The following is a 26,738-nucleotide window of genomic DNA, read 5'->3' as shown; positions in this document are numbered from 1 at the left end:
CAGTTCTCAATCTCCAGAATCATTAGCCAAACCAGCCTGCGATTTTTAGAAATACTTAGTCTCAGGCCCAGAACAGTAGCCTAGCAGTTAAAGTCCTTGCCCTGCATGTACCGGGATCCCATATGGGATCCCATCTAGCTCCCTGCTTATGACCTGGGAAAGCAGTCAAAGACAGCCCAAAGCATTGGGACCCGGCACCCATATGGAAGACCCAGAAGAGTTTATGGACTCCTGGTTTTGGATTGGCTCAGCTCCAGCCATTGCAGAGCTCCAGCTGTAACTGCCTTTCCAATAATGATAACAACTAAATCTTGAAAAAAAAAAAAACACAAGATTTGTTTTTTGGAAGGCAGAGCTGCAGAGAGGGAGAGAGGGAGAGAGAAAAACAGACGGATATCTTCCATCAGCTAGTTCACTCCCATGTAGTTTCAAGGACCAGAACTGAACCAGGCCATTGCCAAGAGTCAGGAACTCTGTCCAGTTTTCTTCATGGCTGGCAGGGATCCAATCACTTTGCTTATCTTCTGATGCATTCCTGGGCCCATCAGAAGACTGATGAGAAATGGAGCAGATGGTACTTGAACTGGCACCCATATAGGATGCAGGCATAATAACCTCCCTTTCTCTTCCAAAAACCAACTATATTCTTTGCAACTCAGTTGAGTGAAACAATACATGTGAACTGGAAATTATAAAATGTTGAGGACACCTTGTGGCATGAAGATATTAAGTCACCTATGACTTCAGCATCCTATATTTCATATCCCAATTCAAGCAGTGGTTGTTCCATTGCCAATGTATCTCCAATCTAATGTTTCTGGAAAAGTAGTGGAAGATGTCTTGAGTGCTTTCCAATCCTCACTTCCATGTGGGAGGCCCTAGATTGAGTTTCTGGCTCCTGGATTCAACCCAGTACGGTTCTACTTATTGCATCCATCTGGGGAGTGAATCAACAGTTCAAAGATTCTCTCTCTTTCCTCTGCGTTTCAAACAAATAAAATAATTCTTAAATAAGAGAATAAGTAAACTGAGACAGATCTAAAAGTGATTAAGTGAACTTGGCCACTATTACTATTCACCGCCCCAATACCTTTTTCCTACAATTATTAAGAGTTGCTTCCAAAGGGCCCAGATGTAGGCAGGGGGACCATCAATTGGAAAGTGGCTGGTAAATATTTGTGAGACACGTGCTTTCTATCTCAATATTCCACAGCTTAATCCATTGGTTGTATTAACTACATTTTGCTCTGTGGCAAAGTCTTATTAGCACTTCCTAGAACCTCCTCATTCAGAGCTCAGCAAGCTCCTGAAGTACTCAATAACTCATGACCACATGCTCAGAACTCTATCGTCAGTACGTTACAGCAATGAGAATTAGATTTACTTCTCTGGTCAGATGACACAGCATTCCTTACAAAACTGGAACCTAGAATAACTGTTCTCTACACCATTTTCACATAAAATTTATGACCTATAGATCTACAGAGGTAATTTTGTGGTGGGAAGTATGCTAGTACTGATGTAATAGTGTCAAATGTCGCCAACTATGAGATTTGGTGAAATTTATTTTGCCTCTCTAAATTTCACTTTTCCTTTCAATAATCTTTGTATGAGACATATTTAACTCATTGTTCCAGAAGTAACTGAGACATCTTGTCAGATACAGAGCTTATTTCCATAAAGCAGTAAGAGTCCTAGGCTTATAGTAAGGTTTAAATAAAAAGAAATTCTAAAGTGTTAGCAGTTAGGGCATGCAGTCTCATTTTGTGCTTTCTTCATTGATCATGCATTGCGGCAAGTGATTCATTTCATCTTAGCTTACAGATCTCTAGTTTTTACTACAGAGAGGATCCCTGGCTAATATCCTACAAGAGGATTACAAGGAGCTACAATGAATGGTTTCTCATCTAAATATGCTATTCATCGACAGATTCATTCATAATATTCCATCAGACATACCATGGAAATAGTACTCAAACAGAAAGGACAAACCCAATTTCGAGGCCCATTGCCAAGATTTTGTCATACAATGGCACATGTTTTGAAAATTTCTCTGTTCTGTTTTTCCCTTAGTCAAACACCAGAACACAAAAGAAGAAAAAATGTCTCTGGCCTAAAACCACATTTTTTTTGTTGTTCTTGTTGTTTCTTTAATTTAAGAAAGCCTTTGGAAGAAAAAGATAATTAAAACATTGAGGTTGGGGCCCGGCGGCGTGGCCTAGCGGCTAAAGTCCTCGCCTTGAAAGCCCCAGGACCCCATATGGGCGCCAGTTCTGGTCCACTTTCCATTCAGCTCCCTGCTATGGCCTGGGAAAGCAGTTGAGGACGGCCCAATGCATTGGGACACTGCACCCGCGTGGGAGACCCGGAAGAGATTCCAGGTTCCCGGCTTCGGATCGGAACGCATCGGTCCTTTGCGGCTCACTTGGGGAGTGAATCATCGGACGGAAGATCTTCCTCTCTGTCTCTCCTCCTCTGTGTATATCTGGCTATAATAAAATGAATAAATCTTAAAAAAAACCTTTGAGGTTGGAATGTTGAAATATTTCCTCTTCTTTCAGCTTGCAGACCCCATCCCAAGACCACCAACATCAACACTTTTATTGTAATTTGAAAGAGAAATCCTAGTAACATCTTAAGTCTTCTAGTGCCTCATGCAGCTCAGTAACTCCTGGGGATCTATACCATTCAAATCCCTTGAACCCGGAAGTTACTTACATTTCATCCATCTGACTGCAGGGCTCCCAGGCCCACAAAAAGGAGGGAGTAGGGACACCACTTGCAGTACAACGAAGGGTGTTCTCACTGCCAAGGAACACTGGTTGGATGCTCTTCAAATCTGTTTCCTTCTCATATATTTTAGGTTTTTCTGTTTGAGAAATGAAAATTCAGACATTAAGAAACTTCACCAGGCTGATATTTTAGCTGGTACTATCAGGGAAGGAATTCCAATGGTTAATGTACTGGAATACGTATCTGCCAGATTATAAATAGCTACTGCCCCAGCCTCCAAAAGAGACCTCTCTCCTCTATTTCAACTCTGGTCATACCTCAAGAATGGAACATTGTCCTGCACTAGCACCATGGTCCAGCCATTAAAGGATCAGTATATGGCTCAGGCCTCAAATATCCTTTGCCTCCATTGCAGAATGGATGAATTAGGCAGAGCCCATGCCTTAGCTTTGTGAAATATTTTTTAAATATCACCTCTGGTAACATTCAATAGACACATAAAAATCCTATTTAGGAGAAGTGAATTCCAATGTCCCAAATGGCAGGACTTATGAATTTGAAAATATTTTCAGGGATTGCAAGCTTAGGAAAATGTAGGGTAGACATCCTGTTCACCTCTGCATCCTAAACAAACTCATTGATTGTATACCATGTTGAACTAAATTACAAAATCTAACATTTGCCCTTCTCCAATTTTGCTATCATTTATTGTGTCTATATAGGTCTACGAAAACCAACCACAAAAGCAGGCATCTCTCCGATTTGCAAGATAGTATTTAATGTGTGGTTCTCCTCTTGGAGGTCCTTACCTATATGTGTTACTTTTTGCTTCACTTCTCCACATCAATAATAATACTAATAACATCAATAATGGCATTATTATAATAATTAATATTAATTGAGCCAGTGCATGGCTTTTCTTTAAATATTTTATACAAACCAACCCATTTAATATCACCTTATGAGGCTGGCACTTTTATTATCCTGATTTATAGGTGAAGAAAATGCAACATAAATCACTTTCCCAAAATCATGCAGATGTAACTAATGAGGTGGGCTTTTAAATCTAGTAGTACAATTTCAAAACCCTCTCAGCTAATTGTAACTATATTTTCACACAAAAGCCTCAAATAACATATGCAACAATACAATAAAAATAATAACATAAATATTATACTGTACAGATTAATTCCCAGGCAGCACTTTAATATCTATTTTGATTCACCTGAAAGGAAGAGAAGTAGAGACTGAATTAGACAGAGAAAGTTCCTATCAGCTGGTTCACTCCACAAATGCCAGCAACAGAAGGGGATAAGCAGAAACAAACATCATGTCATTTTCTTTGTTTATTTTTAATTGTTTTATTATTATTGTCATTTTTATGATACAGTCCATAGGTCCTGGGATTTCCTTTACTGACTCCCCAAGTTCCCTCGCCCACCACTGAGTTCCCCTAAATTATTACTATAGTATAATTATTCATAAACAGTCATACATCCATCGTTATGGGCATGGATGATGGCAGAGAGTCCAGCTTGCTATTGTAAACATATAGTTAACAGTTCCATTGGCAGTCCACCTACGATCTGAAATTAGACATGCATACTGCATTGTATCATCCCGTCTAGATATAACACTCTCCATCACTAGGTTATTATACATCCCCTAAAATGAAAATCCTCAAGAAAAAATCAACAACATGAAAAAAAAAGAAATGAAAAATGCCATGAAGTTAAATAACATGCTACTGAATGACTAATATTTTTCATTTCTTGCTGAAGAAATGAAAAAGAAAATCAAGAACCTTCTTGAAGAAAATGCTACTGTATGATTTATGAGTCAGTGCACAATTTAATGAGGAAGAAAGTGTTTTGAAGTGATGAAACTAGATTAAAAAATCAAAATCCATGAGATACAGTTTCCACTGATCTTTGTTGCTGAGATACGACTCCAGTAGGCAACAAATAGATGGATTTTGTTGTTGTTGTTGTTTTTAATCCAGTCTACTTATCTAAGACATTTGACTGATGGTTTTAAGCCATTTACATTCAGGGTTGATATGAATGGGTGATAATTTGGTCCTGTCATTTTAGCAAAGGTTGTTCATTAATTTAGTCTTCTGTTGTTATTCCACTGGGATGTTCTTCACATTCACCTTTGGTTTTGGTGGGTGCTATTCCTATTCTTTGTCAAAAGAACATCTTTAATTATCATTTGTAGGCCAGGGTTGGAAGGGGAATATTCTTTGAGCTTTTGTTTACTGTGGAAGAATTTTATTTCATTTTCAAAGACAAAGGAGAACTTTGCTGGGTACATTATCCTGGGATGATAATTTATTTTCCTTTTGGAATCTGTACTGTGCTGCTCCATTCTCTTCTGGCCTGTAGAGTTTCCTGTGAGAGGTCTCCTGTAAATTTAATAGGCATTCCTTTATATGTCAATTGATTTTTTTTCAGGTGCACATTTAAGGATCTTTTCATTATGTTCGATTCAAGAGAGCTTGATTATCATGTGTTGTGGTGAAGATTGCTTTGAGTTAACCCTGTTGGGAGTTCTATGCCTATTCTGGATGTTGTTTCCAAATTCTTTCTCTAATTAAGGGAAATTTTCCCTTATTACTTCATTAACTACATGTTTAAGCCCAGCTTCTCTTTCTGCAGCTTCTGGGACTCCCATAACTCTTTTATTTGGCCTTTTAATAGTGTCTTTCAATTCTTGAATACTTTTTCTGGCTTGACCAAGCTCTGCTTCCAGCTTTTTGTTTGCTTTCCTGCTGGTGACAGGAAATATCTTTCAATTTTGACATTCTTTCTTCTGCCTCCTTCATTCTATTTTGGAGATTCTCCACTGTACTTTTAATTTGCTTCACTGTAGTCTTCATTTCTGATATATCAGCTTTCATTTGATTCATTTCCTGTGTGACATATGCCTTGAATTGTTTGAAGTCCTGTATTACATGCTTCTCGTTGTTGATGAGAAGCTTTGAAACAACTCTTTTGAATTCTGTATGCTCCGTTTTCTCGATCTCTTCCTCAGTTACCTCTGAGATCGGCAAAGGCTTTTGCTCCTTTGCAGGGGAGTGTTCAGTAATATTGATTGTGCCTTTGTCTCTTGTTTTGCTCCTGGTCACTGTACTTCTGCTTATCAGATTCTTCTCCTTAGGGTGCAGGTCTCTAAGCTGTGTCACCCACACATCTACAGTTGAACTTTTTTTATTGCAGCTGGCACACGACTGTTTGTTTGTAGTCACTTGTGCCACTCTCTCCAGTGAGCTCCAAATCTGAGTTCTTATGTTAGGCTTCGACCATGGTCTCAGTAGTTCCAGCTCCTGGCTCATGACTCTCCACCTTTTGTGATCCTGTACTGAGGCTGGACCATTGTCTGTACAACCTTTCTCCCACTTCCAATTGTAGCAGGTCCCAGGTTTAGGGAGCTACCCGGCTTCATATACAACTAGATTATTTGTGGTGCTGATTTGGCCAGAACCTGCTGGCCATTAGTTCTGAGGGCCACATGGACTTATTTTGACCCATAGGATGCCAACGTCAGTATTATTTTCCCTGTGGTGCCATGCAATGTACTGAGCTCAGAGAATTTACTCCCAGGTCAGCACATGCACAGCTCACTGCTGCCCCTGCAGTTAAAGTTTTTCCACACTGTACAAAATGGCACCTGATATGCCACTACTAAAGGTCTTGATTTGTTCGCCCTCAAATCTTAGGGCTATCTGTATGTATCTTGTGTGGGACCTGTAGGATGACACATGTTGTTGCATTTCACTGAGCCAGAAATGAGTTCATTCCTAGCTCAGTGCATGTACAGTCCTGTCCCATAGCCATTGCCTCCTTAAACCAAATGGCGCCCAATTCGGCTCTAGGGGTTGGACTGGGCTATGAAATGCACCTTGTTCCTGCACTGCCCATCTGGGACCTGCCACTCTATCTCTGTTCTTGGTCAAATCAAATAGACCAGAAGGATCGGCAGTTCATTGCCTGGGTTTACCACCTGTGCTCCCAGAGTACGCCCCTCCCCACCTTGTTGCTAGTGGATTTCTGTCCGCTGGTGCAGTTCAGATTGCTGCCCACTGAGTGTCTCTTGGTATCAGCCACTGTACCATCATACCATTGTGTCTGCTGCTGTCCCATTTCTGTCAGTCTCCATTTGCCCCTCTGCTGTTGTTCTGTCCTCTTTTATTTCCTGGATTGTGCCCTCTCTGCTTCACGCTGACTAATGTTTCTCTGTCTGAATGTGTACTTACCCTATTCTGCCATCTTGATTCTCCCACTTTAGGGATCTTCTGGACTCTGTTTCTGTGTGGGAAACCTGGGAGAAGCTCCTGACTCTGGGCTTTGACTCAGCTCAGCTCTGGCCATATGGAGAGTGATCCAGCAGACTAATGGATCTCTGTCTCTCCTCCATCTCTACAACTGCCTAAAAATAACTCGTGGTGTGATATTGAGCATCCTTTCTCCCTGTCTTCCTCTAGGTGGTTTTGGTTTCTAGATATACTTTTGTCCTGCACCAAGGATCATGATGGTAGTTGCGAAACCCACCATGTCATTTTCCACCTGCACTGTTTTCTCGTAATTTGAGTCTCAGATTTTATGCTTGAGTCACAAACCATTTTGAATAGCTTCTATATATCATCATATATAAGGGTTTAATTTTATTCTTCTCAATACTGATATTCAAAAAGTTCCAGCACATTTCATCAGAGAATGTCCTTTTCCCTTGTGTGCTCTTAGCACCTTTGGAAAAATCAGTTGACTCACTGGAAGGCCTACTACTCATACCAGTCTGCCAGGTTATAATATTAGCAAATTCGCTCTCAATCCAGTGTCTGGCTAATGTTAATGTGACTGTTTTATCTATCAAATTCAATTTTAATATGGTTCTTTCAATCACACAGATGGATTTGGCTTGTTTTCAAATTTTGAAGATTTTGTAAAAATGTTCTTATCTAGAGTTGTTGATTGAACTTTTTAAAGGAGAGAATAAAGGCTGAAATCTTCTATTATCTCATCTTGCTAACATTACTGCAAATTGGTATATATTTATATATATATATGTATTTTTTTCCTAAATCCAGAATTAGGATTATTAGATCATGTACAATAGACCCTTTCAATTTTTAGGAGTATTTTGTATACTCTTTTCCAAACTGGTCACACCAATTCACATTCCATCCAACAGTATACAAAGATTCTATTCTCTGAATATAATTGTTATTAGTGCTTGTTATCATTTTTATATACATAATAGTTAACAAATGAGAATTATCTTATTTTGATTTTGATTTTGATTTTAATTTTCTAATGATTACTGATGTTGAGCAGTATTTCAGGCAATAATTGCATACCTATATTCGTTCATCATGTGTTACTACAAGAAAATATCTGATGCAGACTAAGGTAATAAAGAAAAGATATTTGTCAGTTTTGGCAGCTAATGGATTTCTGCACTGGCTTAGCTCTTGTGAGAACCCTCTTGGCTGCATCATGTTCAGATAGATGGTGATGCTTAGAGCACATGGGTGAAGAAAAAGTTAAATCTCCAAATGTGAATCCAAGAAGAATCCCAAAACCCCTTCCAAGGGTATGATCCAAATTGGTTCAAGGATTTCCACTAGGACCCACCAATTAAAGACATCACCATCATACTGAAGACAAAACCACATTAAAATCACAACATTATTTATATGTCTTTTTTGGACAACTATACAGTTCCTTTTTTCATTTAAAAACCAGGCTATTTGTTTTCTTGTTACTTAGTTACATGCTTCCCTTATGTTTTGGATATTAGCCACTTGTTAAATACATTTTTATTCCGATAAATATTTTTTTCCAATAAGTAGGATATCTTTTCATATTGTTGTTTCACTTGATGGTCAGGAGATCTTTGGTTTGTTTTTAACCCCAAGTCTCTGTTTTTGTGTTTGCATGTACTTTTAGTATCATATCCAAAAAAAAAAAAAAAAAAAAATCAAAGGTCAAGGAAAACACCAAGGAGAGTATCTCCTGACTTCTTTTGGGAGTTTTATGGTTTTGAGTCCTATATTTAAGATTCTAACCCACTTAGAGTTGATTGTTTTGCTTGATGTAAGATAAGGGTTCAATTTTATTAATTTGTATGTGAATCTCCAGTTTTTCCAATACAAAAATTAAAAGAACTGTATTTCCTCCATTATATATCCTTGATCTATTTGTCAAAAATAAGTTGATTTTAAATACAAGAGATATGTGGTGCATTACTTGGTATGACCTGCAAGAGGGCCTCTTGGTGAGGTCTGTAGGTAGGTAGGCTTGCTAACAGTTGCCACAAACTGACTATTGAGTTATGTGTGCTGGTTGTTAAGAGTCCTTCTTCTTTGATATGTGCTTAGCTACTCCAAACAGATACTGCTATACCAATTTCTTCAGTGTTCCCTGTTGGATATTACAGTAGCAGGCCTCTCATATGGTGCCCTTACTTTGGATATTGTTCGACCCATGAAAGAGTACAGAGAACAAAGAGATCTCTTTTGACATCAGCTTGGAATAAGGGTTGAATCGGCAAAGTTATTTTTTTCCCTTTTATTAGTGCACCTTTTCTCATTTCTGTCTTGCACTAATATGGACCAATGTCTTATTTTGGTTACAAAATCCTTACAAAGGTATTTTTGTCCATAAATTGTTAAATCAGCATTTCCATTGAGGAATGAGACTTGGTCCCACTTATACTGCCATATTGATGATGACATAATCAAAACACTGTTTTAAATACTTTTAATTTTCCTCAGTATGTTGTAGTGTTCAAGAATGCCAAATATGGATCAGATTATTAAAGTTACACTTTCCATGATGGTTTCCTTATATAAGAGAGAACATATGGTATTTGTTCTTTTGTGATTGAATCATTTCACTGAGCATAATGGTCTTTAGTTGGGACCACCTAGTTGCAAATAGTATAATTTCATTCTTCTTAATAGCTGAATAATATTCCATGCGGTAGATGTACCACAGTTTCTTTAACCACTCTTCTTTGGATGCACATCTGGATTGCTTCCATGTCTTTGCTATTGTGGATTGTGCTCCTGCAAATATAGGATTACAGATCCCCTTCTCACATGCAGATTTCATTTCTATTGGGTATATTCCTAGGAGCGGGATAGCTGGGTCATATGACAGATTTATTTGCAATTCTCCAAGCAATCTCCATACTGATTTCCAAAGTGGTTGTATTAGCCTACAGTCCCACCAGCAGTGAAGGAGGGTGCCTTTCTCCCCACATCCATGCCAGCAGGTGTTGTTAGTTGAGTTCTGAATGTAGGCCAGTCTCACTGGAGTTAGGGGATACCTCAACGTGGTTTTCAGTTGTATCTCTCTGATGGCTAGGGAGTCTGAGCATCTTTTCATATGTCTGTTAGCCATTTGAATCTGTTCATTTGAAAAATGTCTGTTTATTTCCTGTGCCCATTTTGTTACACTTGTTTTGTTTTGTTTTGTTGCTGTCCCTGGGTTTCTGAGGCCCTTTGTAAACCCTGGATATTAGTCTCCTATCACTTGTGTAGTGTGCAAAAATTTTCTCCCATTCTGTTGGTTGTTTCTTCACTTTAATTGTTTCCTTTGCTGTACAGAGCCTTTCAATTTGATGTATTCCCTTTTGTTCATTTTGGCTTTGATTCCCTTTGCTTTTGGTAGCAGTAAACATGGCTTCAATGTTGAGTGGAGCAGGAAAACTTACAATGCAGGCATAAATATCATTATTTGAATACATACATAAGCCAGCTAAACATTCATACATGAATTAGGTTGGAATAATTACTGGAAAAATGAGTTGTTTGCTGTTTTGGTCTCACAAAAAATAAAACTAAGAAGAATTCATATGGCAGAGAGCAAATTGAACTTATATTGGTCAGCACTTATTCCAGGGAAAGAAGCAAAGTTAACATTTGTGGAATGTCAACCTACAATGTATTAGAAGTTCAGTTTATAGAAAAGGAGTTACTGCTGGTTTAGGAGTGTATTCCAGGTGTTTTTGATCAGTAGGCCATTTTATCCTCATAGCAATCATAACAGGTAAGTACTATCATCCTTGCACCAAGTAAAAGTGAAACTAGAGCTTGAAGAAGTTAAAATATGCACCCAGGGTCACATAGCTAAGAAAAAGTAAAGCTGCCTGCAGACCTTACAGCTTTACAAATTGAGGCGCTCTTTCTCTAATCTGCGAAGGTGTAGATTCCTGCTGCAGCTACTATCACATGCCAAACTCTGTGCTAAGTGTTTTCTTTTGTCATCCTTTTTAATCTTCACAATTTTCTTCGGTGCTTAGGTATCCACATTTTAGATCAGAAATATAAACTTAGAGAGGATCAAGAGACTTTGACAAGAAAAACAGTTAGTGTTGGAGGTATGCTACGGAGTCAGAGTTGTCTAAATTCAAAGCAAGGAAGGGCCTTGTCATCAATTAACTATACTATCACTCCCCGGGACTGTTTCTCTATCGAATAATCATTCCACTCTATCTTATCCTTTGGATCTTTCTCTAGTTCCTATGAAACACTGTAGGAAAATAAATACATAAAAATCAGGAAGGAATTCAGAGTGTCCTGAGGTGGTCTAGAATAGGCAAGCAAAGAGGTCAAATCTCCCCAGAACAGCAAAGGAAAATATTGTTTTTCCTGGATTTAATAAGGCACTCTCACATTATGAAGGCAAGGGCAAGGTGTCACAGGTATCACAAAGAATCTCTGTAGGAGACACTTGGGCTGCCAGTAACTTTAGAACGCCATACTACAGTGCTCCATGATTAAGAGCAAGCCCTTTGAATAACACTGTGTGCAAATTATAGCTTTCTCATTTGCCTGCTATGAGGACCTCACCCCTCTGTGCCTCAGTTCTGGAACCTGTGAAGTAAGATAACAATAGTATCTACCACACAGGGTGTTTATAAATAACAGAAATGAAAGTCAAGTGTCATGGTAGTCTTAATGGAAACTTGAGATCACATGCACCAACATATTTTGTAGATTGACTGGAATCAAGAGGACACACTTTCCTTTGTCTGGTAAAGGAAAACTAAAGATTCACAATGTTCCTCAGGTTCAAGTCCATAAGTGGATGATTATTTTCCTGTTTCCTATGTCTAGAAGGACAATTATTGAGACAAATTATAGCATTTGCAGCCTCATAGGAGAAGTTAGTTTCTTAAAAATCTCATGGGCCTCAATCAAGGGCTTTAATCTCCTAGTATGAAGCAGAGAAGAAAAAGAAATGGTCAATTTCTTAACTGAAAACATTGTCTCTGCCACATCTATGTGTTCTCATTTCTCTCTTAAGAAGTTTACAGGTACAAATCAAGACAGAGTTTACAACAGCACCTACACTGACTATAGACATACATGTCTTATCTCTTAGGTTAAACCTCCTCCAATAAGGAAGAAACAGGTGCTGGGAACTGAGGCCCATGAAAGAAGGAACAAGGTACTGGGAACTGAACCCCATGAAAAATGAAATGAAACCAATCTACAAGAAGTTAACCTATAACCACAGAGAGATTCAAGATGGAAGAATAGGGTAAGGACACATTTAAACAGAGAATCATTAGCCATCGTGAAGCAGAGAGGGCACTTTCCAGGAAATAAGAGAGGACAAGCTGATGGCAGAGGGGCACCTGGAGACTTAAGGACGTGGGAAATCAGTGGTGACAATGCTGTGGTCTTGCAGTAACCAGATACCACAGTAGCAGTCAGGTAGCGGTGAACTGAACTGGACCAACAGCCAGAGCTCCACCAGCAGCAAGGTGGGAAGGGGAGTTCACAGGAGCTCAGCAGGTTAAACCAGGCAACGTGTGCCCATCCTGATGGTTTAAATGATTTGGTCAGAAGCAGAGACAAAACAGTATATCCCAAACAGGCAGTGCAAGAGCAGGGTGGATCTCACAACCCAGACCCTCACCCTCACATTGGATAGCATTTTGTGTAGGCAGGCACATGCACTGATCTTGGAGCTAACTCATTTCTGGCTCAGTGCATTGCACTCACATGGCAAATTACAGGTTCCACCCAAACTAGGTCCAGGTAGCACAGAGTACTAACAACCAGTGAATCTAGAACTCCACCAGTGGCACACCACATGCCATTTTGTGTGGCAAAGGCTGTGTGCATCACACAAAATTACTTTCAGCTCAGTGCTTTGCACTGGTCCCACACCGAAAATTGTTCTGACTTTGGCATTGTATGGGTTAAAATAGGTCCTTCTGGCCCTCAGACATAAAGGCCAGAAGGTTCCAGCAAGATCAATACCCCAACAATCTAGTTATTTACGACACTTGGTGTCTCCCTAATCCTGAGAACTGGTTGACCAGAAGTGGAAGAAAAGCTGTACAGAAAACAGTGCAGCCTTAGCATGGGATCACAGGAGATGGAAAGTGGTGAGCTAGGAGCTGAGACTTTGGAGACTGTGGTAGAAGTCTACCATAAGACCTGAAAAAATCACTGGAAAGAGTGGCAAATATGACTACAAACCTGCCCTAAGGAGAAGAATCTGCTAGCCAGAAATACAATGACCAAGAGCAAAAGAGACAGAGGCACAGTGAATATTCCTGAAGATTCCCCTGCAACGGTGCAAAAGCCTTTGCCAACCTCAGAATTAACTGAGGAATATATAGAGAAAATGGGGCATATAGAATTCAAAACACTTGTTATAAAGCTTCTTATTAACAATGAGAAGCATGTAAAGCAGGAGTCCAAACAATTTAAGGATTATGACACAAAGAAATAACAACACTGAAACAAAATCAATCCAAAATATTGGAAATGAAGGAAGCAATAGAGCAAATTAATCCAGTGGAAAGCCTTAATAGTAGAATAAGTGGGGATGAAGAAAGAATTTCAGAATTGGAAAATACTTCTTGCCACAATGGGGAAACAATCAAAATGGTGGAAGAGGAACTCAGGCAAATAACAAAAGTATCCAAGAATTGAAAGACACAATTAAAAGCCCAATAAAAGAGTTATGGGAGTTCTAGAAGTTGCAGAAAGAGAAGATAGGTTTAAAGATGTATTAAACAAAATAATAAATCAAAACTTCCCTAATCTGAAGAAAGAGTGGGGAAACAACTTCCAGGAGGGAATAGAATCCCCAACAGGTTTGACCAAAAGCGATCTTCAGCACTACACATGATAATCAAGCTCTCTTTCAATGAACATAATAAAAAGAGCCTTAAATGTGCACCTGAAAAAAAATCAATTGACCTTTGCAGGAATGACAATTAAACTCACAGCTGAATCTCATAGGACACTTTACAGGCCAGAAGAAAATGCAGGGACATATTCCAGATTCTAAAAGCAAAAAACTGTCAGCCCAGGTTAATGTACCCAGCAAAGTTTTACTTATAAAACTCTTCCACAGTAAAGAAGAACTAAAAGAATATGCCTCTTCCAGACCTGGCCTACAAATGATACTTAAAGGTATTCTCTTGACAGAGAAAAGGAGTAGCACCCACCAAAAACAAAGGCAAATGTGGAGAACATTCCAGCAAAATAACAACAGAAGACTAAAACAAACAATGAACAACCCATTGTTAAAATGACAAGACTAAATTATTACCTATTCATATTGTAATATGATAAGTACACATGGTTTACGCTTATCAATAAAATGTCATGGACTAGTAGATTGGAGTAAAAAGACAAAACCCATCTATCCATTGCCTACAGAAGACACATCTTACCAACAAAGTTCAACAGAAACCATATATCATGGATTTTGATGTTTGTGTTCTTACTTTCATTTCTTCAAAACAGGTTTTTTTCCTCATATTAAATTCTTCACTGACTCATAGGTCATACAGTAGCATCATTTTCTTCAAGAATTTTCTTGATTTTTATTTTCTTTTACATTTCTTCAGTGACACATTAATCATTCAGTAGTATGTTATTTAAGTTCATGGTGTTGTAAAATACTATTTTTCTTCATGCTGCTGATTTTGTTTTGTGGCTTTTCATTTAAGGGGATGTATAGTAACTATGTAATGGAGACTATCATATCCAGGTACGAGGATACAATGCAATATACAGCTGTACTTCCAGATCAAAGATGGACCTCCAATGAAACTGTTTACTATATCTTGACAATAGGATGCTGGAATCTCTGCCATTGTCCATGCCCGCAATGATGGATTTATGACTGTTTATGAAGAACTATATTATTGTAATAATATAAGAAAATAAGGGTGTGTGGGGAGGAGACTTTGGGGAGGAGTAGGGAAATCTCTGAGCCTATGGAACTATATCATAAAATAATAATAATAGTAATAATAATAATAGTAAAAAATAATAATAAAATGGAAAAAACTGTATCTATAGAATTACTCATCTTGGCTCTAATCTGCTTATTATAGCTTCCGTACCTTTACTTGCTTGCCAGTGTATAGATCATCAGGATTTTTTTTTCCTTTAAAAGATTACTATCCCCATAGCATGGGGAAGTCTCCCTCAGACCTGTTCTGAGTTGGAGCAGATGCGAGCTGGCTAATAAGGACTCCCAAAATTATAAATCGGTTTTGGTGCTTTTTTTATACAGTGTTCCCCTAACACAATATGTGCTGTTTTCTAACAGAATACCAAGTTTTGCCTGAAAGGTAAAGTTCTAGGTCACAAGTACCTATAAAATCTATGTGTTGTTGAAGGAAAAAATAACGTCTCACTCCTTTAAAAAAATACCTTTGGCCCAGGCCTCCCTAAGAATGTTCCTTTTGGTGCTGATCCACTTCCTATGTTGAAACTTTTAACTCTGTATTGATCCCAAAGAATTCGTATGTACCAGTTACTTGACAGCTACATGTCTCCCTCTAGCTAAGGACATTAAAGGAAACAGAACAGCTCTGTAAAAGTTAAAATGCTAATTTTAGAGGTCTTCCTGTTTCTGCCCTTTTCTTCAGACTCTCTAGTGACTAAGAGGACATGCTAACACATTAAATGCCAGGGCAAGGGGCACAGAACTGAACAGAAGGGAAAGCCCATGTAACTGCTTGCTGGCGTGACTTAAACTTGCATGCTAACTTGTCACAACTAACTGCAAAAAGGAAAGTGGGAAGACAAGACCTTGTGAGGAATTTTATTTCATTTCCATATTGTTTTTGATTCTTTTTATTTTCCCCAAGAGATATAATGTTTTCTGGCTTACACATTGGAAACATTGTGATGTTCTTAACCATATTGTGGTTGATCAGTCACCATCACAAAGAAGGAAAAATAATGTTTATTTTCCCACAATTCTTTAATACACCCTGCAAATGGTTTCTCTTCTAGCTCTTCGCCTCTGGCTATTTCAGGTTTGAATGCGAAGGACCCAGTAAAGAGTTCTGAGGCTTATAAGAGTGACAGCACGGCATTCAGGTTGTGAGCCCAATAGCTCCATTTTAATGAGGACTAGACAAGAGAGAGTCAATATAACACTCTCCTACTCTTATAGTTAGCAATTCTGGATTAAATAGTAAATGCACCTGGCCAATGTGTTTATTCTATCCCTTTGTTAAAAGAAAATCCCAGGAGTCTGGGGGATTTTAAATTAATTGAATGCCAAAATAGTTCCTGTCCCATACTGACCAAGGAGTTATCCTGCCTCTATAGACAGGATGCGGGTTATCTCACAAAGCAATTCTTCCATTGTTCAAAAGTTTCATTGTATAAAGAAAAAAAAAATGTTTCCTTGTATTCAGTCATAATATGACTCCATTTAATTTTTGGTTTCTCCTTTTCAGTGCTATGGATACAGACATAACAAAGATGCCCAAAGTCATGTGCCATGATGAGCATCATCGTAGCCATTCCACAGAAGTAGAAACTAGGGAAGAGAGAGAAACCATGGGACACTCTGACTTGGAGATAAGGCTGATATTATTCTAAGAATAATTCCTTATCCTGTGACATTCTGGTTAGTACTAGAATTCATCAGCCTTTAATTTTCCTTTGGTGAGTGCAGATAGCAATTAATAGAAATATTCAGGATGGACAAGGACCTTGCTCTGGAAAAGGTGAGTTGCTGTGAAAAAGTTCATGCCAACTGAGTTGACCAAAAACATCCCAATGTAAATTAGGAGCTTCTCCAAAACAGATATAAATGACTGTGCAGCATCAAAATAAATATTTGCAACCGAGGAGAAGTATCTTCTCAGAATCCTCAGAAGGAATTTCTGTTGCTTCCTAGCTGGAAGCAAACATGATCTTATTCCTTTTCTTCTCTTTCCTATCATCCTGCCCTTTAGAAAGGCCAAACATCAAAAAAAAAAACAAAAAACAAAAAACAAAAAAAAACTTCCCAAATCACCAAGAGCTACACAAGCAGAGCACAGGAACCATGCAGCAACCTCTTCTCTGACAGTTCCTTGATAAACAGGCAAGTCAGAGAAAGGGTCTTTTTAGTGTGAGATACTAAACTTGCAATCTGTCTATTGCCATAGAATATGAGTATGCGGCCAGAAAGCAGTAGAGGCTGCAGCCAGTAAGAAGAACATATACATTCTCGGTCCTGCTAACTCCTCTCCCCCAAGACTGCAAGCCTTTGTGGTCACACTCATGAGCGAATGTGATCAAGTAACATCACCTTGGCCTAGCTACCTCGACATGTAACATGGAGGCCAAGGGGTTATCACAATGCTGGTGAATCCTGAAAGGAAGCTAAATGTTTCTCAAATGAATTGCTTTGGCTGTGGTCGATACTTTCACAACAGAAAGTATGGCATACATGTCTAGTTGTCTCCATACTTTTCTCTGCCCTTCATCTCCAGTAACAGAATTTATAACTGGAAATTTATATATCTTTTCTAGTAACACAGAGACAGGAACTTAAATAGAGAGATATTCTATGGATTCTAACTCCCCAAAACTCACCATTGACAATCAGTTGTATTGTGATGTTCTTGTATAAACCATGTTTAGTATTGCTCAGGGCAAAAGTGTAGTTACCAGCATGCTTTGCATTCACTTCCAGGATTGTCAGCTTGTACTTAAGAGGATCAGGTTGTAACGTTTGGTTTATAAGGAGTGGTTTCCCATCTTTGAACCTGTAAATCATGGAGGAGGAATGCTTAGTACAATGCTGGTCTCTAGAACATCCACTCTGCCCACTGCCCTAGAGGCACTGCATTGGAATCTTTCCCCCCCAAATTCTCTTAATGCAGCCACACATGAAGTATAGATAGAAACTGTGCCTTCCTGTATCCCAGTGACTTAGATTAAAAAATACCACTCACTTATGCTTCCACTTCCTCACTTCCTATGCAATCCCTAGCCCTGTATACTTGTATCTTCCATCTCATTACTATAGCATTTTCCTCAAGTTTCAATATATTAGTTGCAAAGTCAGTATCCCATGTTTGGCATTCATGATCCACAGATTTTCTAGGACATTTGGCCTTAGGGAACAACTCTCCTCTGCTTCCAGGACACTGTTCTAATCACTATTTCTCTTATTCATTAAACTTTATTTCATTTTTTACCACCTCCTTAAATATAAATGTCCCTTTAGGGTAAGAATTTGAACTAGTTCAACAAAAAATGCAAAAAGAGAGTGGCTATTGGATAGGAACCTATAACAGCTAACATTGATGAGAATAATGTGCTGTATATTAGTTACTAGGAAATCAGTAATAGTAGCATAATAAAGGCTTTAAATTTCCGTCAAAATACAAATGTCTCGTGGATCCTGCATTTGATCTACTTCTTTATGTACTTTGCCTGAATACATTTATTATCTCCCAGCTGATCACTCCCAAGTATACAACAGCACCTAGCTCCAGATGTATTTCTAAATATTCATAATGTCTCTAAAGATCTCCCTCATTGTGATCCTCTCCTGCTCCCCTCAAGTAACTTTTCATCTTGATAAAGTAAAGGCATATTCCACGAAATTTGAGAACTGTGGAGGACCTCAGGTTCTTGGCTTTTGATTAGTAAATCTAATTGAATACAGATTTTTGAGGATCTCTTTTGCAAAGGCATTCCTTGTGATATTTGCATTGCAGTAATCTTCTTTAGGCCTACATTTAGTCTCACATGAACTCATTCCATAACCTCCTGCACCTGTAGTTATTTCTCTAGACTTTCTCCATTCCAAATCATTTATATGCATGAGGCCACATTAATCTTTCCAAAGCTTAATTTCACATCTATCACTCATGAATCTAGAAATTTGACAGCTGTCCCTGTGTATGAAATAGGCAATAAATACAACAAAATAATTATATATTTAATCCTTAGAACAACTGTATAACACAAGTATCATCACTCATGTTTTACTGATGAAGAAAGTGAATCTTGGTTAACTTACTTGCCTGCTAACTAGAACGGGGTTTGGAACACAGATGTCTGATTCAGAAGTCCATATTCCTTCCAATATACCACTCCTTACTCTGATATTCAAGGACCTCTACTAGGCTAGGTAAGATCATCCATAAGACTCTAAATCTAATATTTTGGAATTCAACAAAGGCCTTGACTAACTTTCCAGTCTATTCTTTCCTCTCCTTTTAGAGTGGAAAGCTCTAATGTACTAGACACGAAAAGGATGGAAAGAGGGAGAAGGTAAAAATAAAGACACAATTGGAAAACTATAAAAAAAAACTAGTTTCCAAGGATGTGACCATAGGGTTAGGATCAGAGTATTTTCCTCAGCATGGAGTTGACTATAAGGATGTATTGAAGTAGTGGATCTTTAGGGTGGAAGTTAACAGAGTCCAAATCAGAGACATCCAGGAAAGATCTACTTACCAAGTCACATTGGGGCGAGGAAAAGCATCCACCCTTATTCCTATTTTGAGCATACTTTGCCCAGCTGTCACCTCATAAACACGGCTTCTTTTATAGCTCACATTGAGAAATGCTTTCTCTGGAATCAGAGTAAGGAAGAAGTTAAAATTGAATTCCAATTTTTTTCACCCTTCTTATGAGCAGCCATGTCCTTCCAAGATTTGATGGCAAAAAAATGCAATCTTTCAACATGATATTGGGAGTAACACTAAATTTCTGTCAGCATTTTACATGGACTGCTACGCTGTTGCACAACATTGTCATGACTCTGGGTGTCTGTAATACTCACTCTGTCCAATCATTGCCTCTTGTGATTCACAAGAACACTTGCCCCATGTACTTTGAATGCCTCCAAAAAGTAGTATTTTCTCCTGAGTTGAGATATTCAACAAATGTAATCATAATGACCTTATTTCTCGTCAGATGATTATTTAGTCACAGATGTGATATAATTATGAACAATGTCTCCAGAGGGGAAATGACCTTGGTGTTGTCTAGGACAAGTTCTGTAAAATCTTAGAAAGGGGCATAAGTCATGCCCCTAGAAGTTTTCATTGGTATATGGTTTCTAAGACTGTGGCAAAATGCAGAGTATTTTGAAGATAATGCAAATGGAAGAGTAAAGTAATGCAAAAGACTTAGCTTCTAGTTGTTAATGATGATCAGTATTTACTGAACCAGTCAGTTTTGGAACCTTAAATCTCAGGACACTCTGATGCATGAGATAATTATTTTTGCAGTTTAGCCTACTTTTACTGAGGTTGCTTACATCTGTCATGGCACAGTTAAAAATGGCTACATGGAACCCAGCAGCTACATGTATGTTACCTCTTAAATCTGTATGTAAATCGCTAAATGGAACTGTAGATGGTAAAATTTCTTACTAAAGAAGAAAAAACTAGTGTGTGTGTGTGTGTGTGTGTGTGTGTGTACTGATAGTATTTCTAAGGGAGTTTTATGTGCACCTCCTGATTAAGTATTGGTGTTTGTATGTGTATTCTCATAAATAATGAATTATCTATGTAATTGTCCTAGATCAATATGAGCATTAATTTGTGTGTGAGCATGTGTGTATGTATGGTATTAAGTGCTTCTAAAATATTTAATTATGTATGTATTCAAAAGAAAAAGCAGCAGAGAAGAAAGATGGAAACACCAAAAGATCTTCCACATGCTGGTTCGCTTCCCAAATGCTTGCAACAGCCAAAGTTTGGCTAGATTGAAGAGAGTAGCCAGGAATACCATGTGGGTCTGTCATATGGTTGACAGAGGCCTGAGTACTTGAGATATCATCTGCTTCTTTCCCAGGCACATTAGTAAGAAACTGGATCTGAAGTGGAGCAGACAGTACTCAATATGGCATGCCAGTATCACAAACAACAACTTAAGAGCTGTACCACAATATCAGTCAGCATGGATAGATAGATAGATAGACAGACAGATAGATATAGATAGACAGATGTGCATGTAAGGTGTGCATTTATAAGTAACGGAATAAGAAATCTCAAAAATCTGCCAGTCTTTCTAATTTAATTTCTGAAACATTGTGACTGTGAAACACAGAAGCCACAACACTGGGAGAGAGTATGAGGTAAGACTGAGCAATTCACTATTTATAAGGGGAAAAATGCATACACAGTAGAGTCCACATAGAAGATTGAGAAATGAAATTTACATACTGTACACTGTGATAGTCACATTGGCTTGCAGAGCAGTGTTGTTTTCTTCTGCACAAATGTACAAACCCTTATCTTCCATAGTTACATTCCAAATGGTCAAGTTGCTATAGCTTTTGTACACGGGGGATCCTCGGTCTAAGTTCCTTTTAATTTCACAACATTTAGGTGTTATCTTGGACTGTGGAATGGGAAAAGGAGGGCAGATTGTTTTCCAGAACTTTTTCTATCATGCAATTTTAAATAAACTTTTTATTTCATAATACTTTTTAATTTGTTAAAAATTGAAATATTACAGATATCTCTTACCATTCCTTCACCTATTATGAACATCTTATATTAGTATATCTTTATCAAACTAAAGAATTTTGGGGAGCAGCAAGTTGTCTGTCTTTGGCCTAAAAAATTCCTCATATGGGCCACCTGTCGCCACCCAGCAGCAACACTAATGACGAGGCACACTCTCAAGGATCTGGAAAAACAGGAACCACCACTGCACCCGGAACGCAAACGAACAAACAAACACACGAACACACAAACACATGAACACACACAAATGAACGAACCAACCTTTATTGCTGAAAGCAGGCTGCTTATATACAGTTCTCCACCAATCACGTCTCCCCATGGGTCCACTTGGCACTACCTGATAGGCTGGTAGCAATGACATAATCGCAGCAAGGGCATCAACCTATCCCCGTGACTTCCTGTTTGCCTACTGGTGGGACCAACCTCACCTCCTGGCCCTGGGCCAGCTGCCATCTTGCGACTGCCTATCACACTCGTGGGGTCAGCTCTGGCGCACCGCTCCCCACGAAGAAGCATACCAAGATTCCCCTATTAATAACATCTCATGTTACTATAACCTATTTGTCACAATTAGTGACCAACACCCAGCTTCCACCATTTATTTTTTTTCCAAGTTCCCTCTTATCCTTATCAAACCTCCAACCCTCTACTAATCACAATTCTTTGTTCTCATTGAAAATAGAACTTTAATTGAAATTATTGGGCATGCCAAGAAATAGAAAATGTCACAAACCCTCCAGGGTAGCTAAATAAATCTATATGAGAGGCTGGTTTACACGTCTGCTAAATCACATTTCAAAATAAGCCATCATGACCCGGTAGAGTAAAAATGTCACTCTATCACAAGACTCACTTCCTAAAATGAGGAGCATGCTTGTTATCCACCTTTTTCATGTGCTAGTACTTAGCTTGGTTCTTTACCAAATCTAGAAACTGAGTGGGAATGACAGAGAGAAAATATGAGTAGACTATACATATATAGAGTATGTTTATGATACATATATATACTTTATACTTGTATAAAATATAAATATTATAAATCTAAATACATATATTTGGAGTAAAGTATCAATATTCTTACATCTCTCCGGTTGAATATCCAATCCAGTTTGATTCGTCCGTTGAATGTGGTTTCTGCAACACACTGTAGGAAAAGGGTGTCTCCCAGGAGAAGTTTCTGATGGTTGTATCTAATAGAAATATTTTCTCTCTTGGTTTCTAGAAGAGACACCACAGTGATAAGGACACAGAAAGCAAGGACCAACAGTCTTCAACACTAAATCATCAATTTCCCCATCCTTTTTCTAGATGAAAAATGTAGATGCAAAACCAAACAGATGGTACCACACTTTGGAAAATGCTAGATAAGATTTTATATAAACTGTCAAAAGGTTCGGTGGTGGTATTAAAGGTCATCTCTTTCCATTTCTGAAGGCTTTTCAGTGAAAATAATTCTACATTTATAAGGGAATCTTGTCCCCAGTTCAACCACCTTCCCATCAGCAAAGCTTTTGTTTTACTGATTGAAAATCACCAAGCTATTCTGTGACCAATTCTGTCACTTTTCTGTATTCTCTAAACAGGTGGTCAACCCTGAGTTTGACTCAATTTACTTCAATACAAGGGCAGCAATAACATAAAGCTTCAAGTTACTTAGCCACATGTGTCATTATTTCAAATTTTTGCAAGGACAATCCGATAAAAACTGAATATTAATCACTAGACAATGCCACTAAGGAAAGTTTGATTTTCCTTTTCAACTGTCAGATAACTGAGAAAGTAAGATATCAGACATCAGTCTGAATTTTCTATGGTCACAAATAGTGTTTGTTGTCTGGAATACCTAAGTGGTGAGCAACAGGATCTATTTCCTCTCCTAGATGCACACATCACATACCCAAATGCTGTGGGAGATAGAGCGACCTGTGGATCTTCCCGTTGACTTCAGCAATGCACTGGAGAATAGTACTAAAGAAGTGGTAAGAGGGGCGGCTCACAGTGAAGCCTTTTCTGGGATCCCAGTTCAAGCCTGCATAGGTGAATGTGGCAGGATGCAACTGTGGAGCAAGGAAGACAGAGAAAATCATAAATAAATATAAAGGTCCAGTGTCATTCACTAACAATCTGCTTTGAATCCACTGTCCTGCCACTGTCCTTTCCAGGTGTTCTTCGGATTGGTTGATGCAGCCACTCTTTTCTTCTTAGGGAGTTAGCATGGTTCTGGGCATGGAATAGATACTAAGCAAATTCTCATGTACTAGTAAACAACACACAGTGCTTACTATGTATCTACATGTCAGGCATTTTAGCTCATGTCATCCTTACAACAATCCTATAAGGTAAATATTATCACTCCCATCTTACGGATATAGTTCAGAGTGGATATCTTACCCAAACATTGCTAATGAATATCAACTTTTAGATGTCTTCTAATAGAGAAGTTTGTACCCAAAATGCTGAATATATGTAAGACTGAGCCTCGTTTGTAAGAGATATGAAGAAGCAAGAGCTGTAGGTTTCTCGCATTTTATACCTGCCCATCAGGACTCCTGATGCTTAATGCCACACTGTAACTGTGTATGGCCATCTCTGCTGCAGGTGAAGACATATAAGAAAGACTTCATGGAATTTGATGAGCTGAATGGAGTTCATGACTAGCTAATGCTTTCTTCGATCCAATAAAACACAGCTAATATTTAATTGAATGTCTATTCTGAGCCAAGGACTGCACTGGTTACCTGAGATCTATCTGTAAATAACAGAGGAGTGAGTAGTTACTCTCAACTGCTATCTTTTTAAACAGGCTTGGGTTACTAGATCTTATTTTTTTGAGTATAAAAGAAATGTACACAAAAGTTTTACTTTTTACTTAAAGTAATATATTCCAAAACTGGGAATAGTAAAGAAGAAAATAAAAATGACCTGTAACTAATTCAGCTATGAATAAACAAGAGGCATATTTATTTCTAATCCTTTTTCTTCTATATATCTATTGATTGACACATGGTTGTACTTTCAACATAAATATGATTTAACCATATGTTTTTCATGGAACATCAGTTAACATGCGCAAATATACTTAAAACATTCATAAACATAAAATTTAATGGCAAGATAATGTCAAGGCAGTATGTTCAGAACTGAAAATTCTGGAAACTTGATAATGTAAAGAATAATATTAGAAGAGAACATTTTTAACCCAACAACAAAAAACTTGACAGAAATAGTAGGTGGGTCATTTAGTTGTATTAGAAAGGAGAAAGGAAGCTAATTCTTCTCCTAGTATTTGAATAATTGTTACTTGAAAACTCGAATTTCTGAATGTAATTTCAGAGGCCAAATGAAGACTAATGAGTGAAAATGACAAGAATGCATTTTTGGCTCAACCAAAAGATCATTAAAAAGCAAAACATATAAAATTAAATTAAATGAAAATGGTAAAATAAAATAGTAAAGTAAAATAAAATAAAATAGTAAAGTAAGACAAAATAAAATAAAAAAATAAAAATATATATTGCTACTACTATGCCGGAAAGCAGTCAGAGAATGGATGACTAATTTTTAGGCTACTGCAAAAGTAGTTTTGTATCAGATAAGAAATTAGATTTGAATGACTTTTCCAACTCTGAGGCTGTTTATCTCTTTGATGCCTAATTCAGTTCACTTATTCTCACCTATCATGGATCTAGCCAGAACCTTTTTATCCTCAATCCCAGGACAGAATCATCATCATTTATCTACGAACATAAAGCTTAGGGTATATCACATTACTGTTTTGGATTCATTTTTTCTAAGCTACTCTTTAATTTTTTAAGGGAAATTAAAGTATTTAAAACTGTTCTTTGAAAAAATGATATTTTTACAAGACCCCATTGCATCATTTACTCACAACCTGAGTAAATTCATCATAACCGAATAGTACTTGAATATAAGAGTTTAGGATACTTAGAAAACTGAACAATAGGAAAAAATAGCATGTAGTAAAGAAAGCACAAGTAATACAGGAGATATAGTGGGAAAATGATTGAGAAAGTTACTGAACTCTGAATTTGAGGAATTCCAAAAACCTGAGATTCGTTGCGTGGTTCTGCAGCAATCTATTATGTAGGACCAAAATATTCCATAATCTACAGAGTTAACATGAACTTTGCATCTTTTTATTCTTCCATTTGATTCAGTAAAAGCTTCAGCAGCACTAAGAAATGCGATTCATTCACTTGATTACTCCCATAGATAAATGCTTCACAATGACGTAAAGGGATTCCTTCACTCAAGAGATTTGAAAATACCTGGAGACGTTTTTGGCTGGTACAACTAGGCATAGGGAGTTGCTGTTTAACATCTAATCAGCAGGGGCAAAGAATGCTATTAAACACCCTACAATGCAACAACCTGATCCAAAAAAGGCTGAGGTAAAAACTTGTTATTAGATACTTATACCCAAAATATCTCTTCCACCTTTATCTTCTCTTCCATTCTGAAGTGGAAGTGCACTAGAAACTTCTAGTGGACCAGACCAGTTCTAGTTGCTCAGAATAAAACCTTTTTTTTTTTACTATTGCCACAACTCCTTCCTACTAATCTGTCCTACCAATTCTCTTTCCATATCAAAATTAACACTTTCTATGATTTCTATGGGAGCTGTTATCTTCATACCTAAATCTTACCTCTCTAGTCACAGTAATTATTTATAACTGGGCATAAGGTTCTAACTAGGACAATGCAAGCCTTTTTCCTGGGATTATTTTCTAATTTGGGATCGCAGAGGAAATGTCTCTCGTTACCTTCTGCCAATGAATACTTACTGCACTATATATGACCACATACCTTTGTGAAAGCAAATGTTCAGGATGAGAACAATGGGTCACTGGTGAAAGCATACCCATAAGCTATTACTATATTCTTTCCGTGAGTATACTTTCCACACTTCGCATTTTTCCTAAGCCAAATTCAGACAGCCAATTTCTGTCACTTTCAACGAATAGTACTGAGTACTCCTTCATGCTTTGGTATCTGTATTCAGGTTCTTTGCTAAATTCCCCAACTAAGGTGATTCTTCTTATTTCTCCTGACCCAGATTAGTACCAGTTCCTCAGTTAAAATTTTTCCAGACAGATAGTCACTTTCTCCTCTGCATTCCCACACTATTTTGACATCTTTTTGAACATTTAATCAGGCAAAATCATTAAACTCAATATGACTACACATAGATATTATATATGCATATAACA

The 26,738-nt window shown here is 37.9% G+C and overlaps 1 protein-coding gene across 3 annotated transcripts in view; it reads right to left on the bottom strand.

Moving 5' to 3' along the window:
• The window catches only part of LOC101519888 (vascular endothelial growth factor receptor kdr-like), a 189,421-nt gene that overhangs the window by 81,787 nt on the left and 80,896 nt on the right, over positions 1-26,738 (bottom strand). For all 3 annotated transcript variants that reach the window (XM_058658859.1, XM_058658858.1, XM_058658860.1), the window contains exons 6-11: positions 23,405-23,564; positions 22,589-22,725; positions 21,202-21,379; positions 19,484-19,601; positions 17,606-17,778; positions 2,719-2,869 (exon numbers count right to left, since the gene is read on the bottom strand). In XM_058658859.1, coding sequence (XP_058514842.1) covers positions 2,719-2,869; positions 17,606-17,778; positions 19,484-19,601; positions 21,202-21,379; positions 22,589-22,725; positions 23,405-23,564 — 917 coding nt within the window. The remainder of the gene's footprint in view (positions 1-2,718; positions 2,870-17,605; positions 17,779-19,483; positions 19,602-21,201; positions 21,380-22,588; positions 22,726-23,404; positions 23,565-26,738) is intronic.

The sequence above is a fragment of the Ochotona princeps genome, chromosome X, assembly GCF_030435755.1.
Source record: "Ochotona princeps isolate mOchPri1 chromosome X, mOchPri1.hap1, whole genome shotgun sequence".
NCBI lineage: Eukaryota > Metazoa > Chordata > Mammalia > Lagomorpha > Ochotonidae > Ochotona > Ochotona princeps.
Note: the sequence above shows the minus strand (reverse complement) of the source record. Positions and strands in the feature narration are given on the sequence as shown.